At 49.5% G+C, this 2889-nt stretch overlaps 1 protein-coding gene across 1 annotated transcript; it reads right to left on the reverse strand.

Moving 5' to 3' along the window:
* Positions 1-1118: 1118 nt before the first annotated feature.
* LOC130588421 (galactose-3-O-sulfotransferase 4-like) lies at positions 1119-2834 on the reverse strand. The gene is made up of 3 exons (XM_057389345.1): positions 2831-2834; positions 2407-2753; positions 1119-1916 (listed from the first exon to the last, which is right to left on the reverse strand). Exons 1-3 carry the CDS (start codon positions 2832-2834, stop codon positions 1119-1121), a joined length of 1149 nt encoding a protein of 382 aa, XP_057245328.1.
* Positions 2835-2889: the final 55 nt, after the last annotated feature.

Raw genomic sequence — 2889 nt, forward strand, 5'->3', positions numbered from 1 at the left:
CTTTCGGCGTGGGCGGGGTTTTGCATTGATTGACAGCACAATAAACCAATCAAACGTTTGATAGCGGTGATTGACAGCAGCTTCAGCCAATCAGCGCGCGTTTATTGCTGTAAATGCGAGAAAACTGCGGCACGCGGCGGATCCGGAGCGGCAAAAATTCCCAAAAATTTGGGAATTTATGGGGAAGGGGGAAACTGAGGCACGGCGAGAATTCCACAGGAAAATTCCCAAAATTCAGCGATTTTGGGAGATTTTTTGTACCTTTGTGGAGGGAAACTGAGGCACGGAGTGGTTCTGTGGGAAAAAAATCCCAAAATTCCCAAAAATCCCAAAATTTCTGCGATTTTGGGGGGGATTTTGTACCTTCCTGGAGGGAAACTGAGGCACGGGGACAATTCCTGACCCAAAATCCCGAAATTCCCACAGATTTTTTCCGGGATTTTTCCCAAATTCCTGGAATTTTCGGGGCCTTACTTTCCTGGGGAAACTGAGGCACGGGGGCAAATCCTGACCCCAAATTCCCGAAATTTTCTGGGATTTTCACCGGGATTTTTCCCATTTTCAGGGAAACTGAGGCACGGGCGTACCTTCCTGGGGAAACTGAGGCACGGAAGCGATTTTCCCCTCCAAAATCCTTAAATTCCCACGGATTTTCACCGGGATTTTCCCCATTTTCATGTAAAATAAAGCCCCAGGACCCCCTGGGAAACGATCCTTGGGGAAACTGAGGCACCGGGGCAAATCCTGACCCCAAATCCCCAAATTTCCATGGATTTTCACCGGGATTTTTCCCATTTTTCATGTAAACCAAGGTCCAGGGACCATTTCCACCTCCAAAATCCCCAAATTTTCACGGGGATTTTTCCCTTTTTTGGGGAAACTGAGGCACGGGCGTACCTTCCTGGGGAAACTGAGGCACGGGGACAATTTCCCACCTAAAATCCCGAAATTCCCATGGATTTTCACCGGGATTTTTCCCTTTTCCAGGGAAACTGAGGCACGGGGACATATCCTGACCCCAAATCCCCAAAATCCCATGGATTTTCACCGGGATTTTTCCCATTTTCTTGTAAAATAAAACCCCAATTTCCCCCAAAATCCCCCAAAATCGCCCCAAATCACCCCCCGACACTTCCACTCCCGTTGCCCCCGAACTGCGCCCGCTCCAGCAGGTCCTTGTAGGGCAGCTCGGGCATCGCCATCCTCCCGCAGCGCTCCCTCTCCTCCCCCTGCAGCCCCTCCCGGAGCGCGAAGCCCAAAATCCTCCCCCCTCCCGGGGGCTGGAACGGCCGCAGCTCCGCGGCCGCGATGGATTTGGGGGGGACGGGACCCCCTCCCTTTAAACACTTCCCTGCCAGGACCCGCCGCCGCTCCCGCAGCTCCTCCGCCTCTTTCCGCAGCCGCGCGATCCCGAATTTCTCCGCTTTCACCCAAAACGAGCGGTTAAAATGCGAATAAAGCGCCCAATCCAGGGAATTCCAAGCGCGCAGACGCCGCGTTTGCTCCGCGGAAATTCGGGAACGGCCGCGATCCCGGGAATTGTGAGCGAAGGAATCCACGGAAAAACGCGGCCAGCAAAGTTCGTGCCGCAACAAAACCAAAGATTCGTCAAAATTTTCCGCCAGCAGAACCAGCGGGAAAATCCTCTCCAAATTTTGTAAAATTCCCGGGATTTTTTGGGGTTCCACGGGATCCGGGAGGCCGAAATCGAACCATTGGAGGTTTCGCGCGTAGTGATTTCCGCGGATTCCCGGGCGGAAAAAGCGCCACGGGGAGGAGAGGAACGCGTCCAGCGATGGAGAGTTCCGGAACGCGGGAGCGGCAGCGCGGAAATACGAGAAGGAGGATTCGCCCAAAGTGCCCGGGTCCCGCACGATCGAGAAGTAGAAGCTGTCGTTGGGCATCACGCGCTGGACCTGAAAAAGAAAAAAATAAATAAAAATTTAAAAAAAAAAAAAAATCTGATTTTTTTCGGATTTTTTTCGGGCTTTTTTCTGATTTTTTTCGGATTTTTTCGGTGACTTTTTACGGATTTTTAATGGATTTTTCCTGTTTTTTTTGTGCTTTTTTTTGATTTTTTAAAAAAAATCCACAAAAAATCACCTGAAAACTCAAGAAAATCTAAAAAAAATCTCAAACAAACCCAAAAATTCACTTTTTTCCCCCAAAATCCAAATATAAAGTTTTAATCTAAAAAACCCTCAAAAAATAATGTAAAAAAAAAATTGTATGGCTAAAAAAATCCCATTTTTTCACCTAAAAAATCCCATTTTTATGGTTAAAAAATCCCATTTTTTCACCTAAAAAAACCCATTTTTTCGCCTAACAACCCCATTTTTTCACCAAATTTTTTTTTTAAATTTTAAATTTTTTCCCAAATTCCCCATTTTTCCCCCCAAAACTGACCTCGGAGAGGTTGAAGCGCATGTGGTGGCAGATGATGTCGAAGGTGCGGCCGGGCCGGAAGCCGCGCACGCGCTCGGCGCGGAAGGGGGAGGGGTAACCGAACTGGTAACGGTGGGGGAGGGCGAAGCGCAGCTGTCGCGATTCCCCGTATCGCGATAGAACGTTCACCACGCTGGAGCCGCCCGTCTTGTGCGTCTTGAGGAAAACCACGTGAGAGCGAGGCCGGCACGGGGTGTGGCCAGAGGGGGGCGGGGCCGAGCTGGGGGGCGGGGCATAGTCAGTATCGCGATATCGAGCACCAAAATCGCGATATTTCACTCCCAAATCGCGATATTTGCCCCAAAAACCTCAAAAATCCCACTTATATCGCGATATTGCACACCCAAATCGTGATATTTCACACCCAAATTGCGATATTTCACACCCATGTCGCGATATCGCCCCCAAAATCCCGGTATTTGTACCCAAAATCCCATTTAAATC

This window comes from Malurus melanocephalus, unplaced genomic scaffold, assembly GCF_030028575.1.
Source record: "Malurus melanocephalus ecotype Western Australia unplaced genomic scaffold, MMel_1.1 scaffold_4917, whole genome shotgun sequence".
NCBI lineage: Eukaryota > Metazoa > Chordata > Aves > Passeriformes > Maluridae > Malurus > Malurus melanocephalus.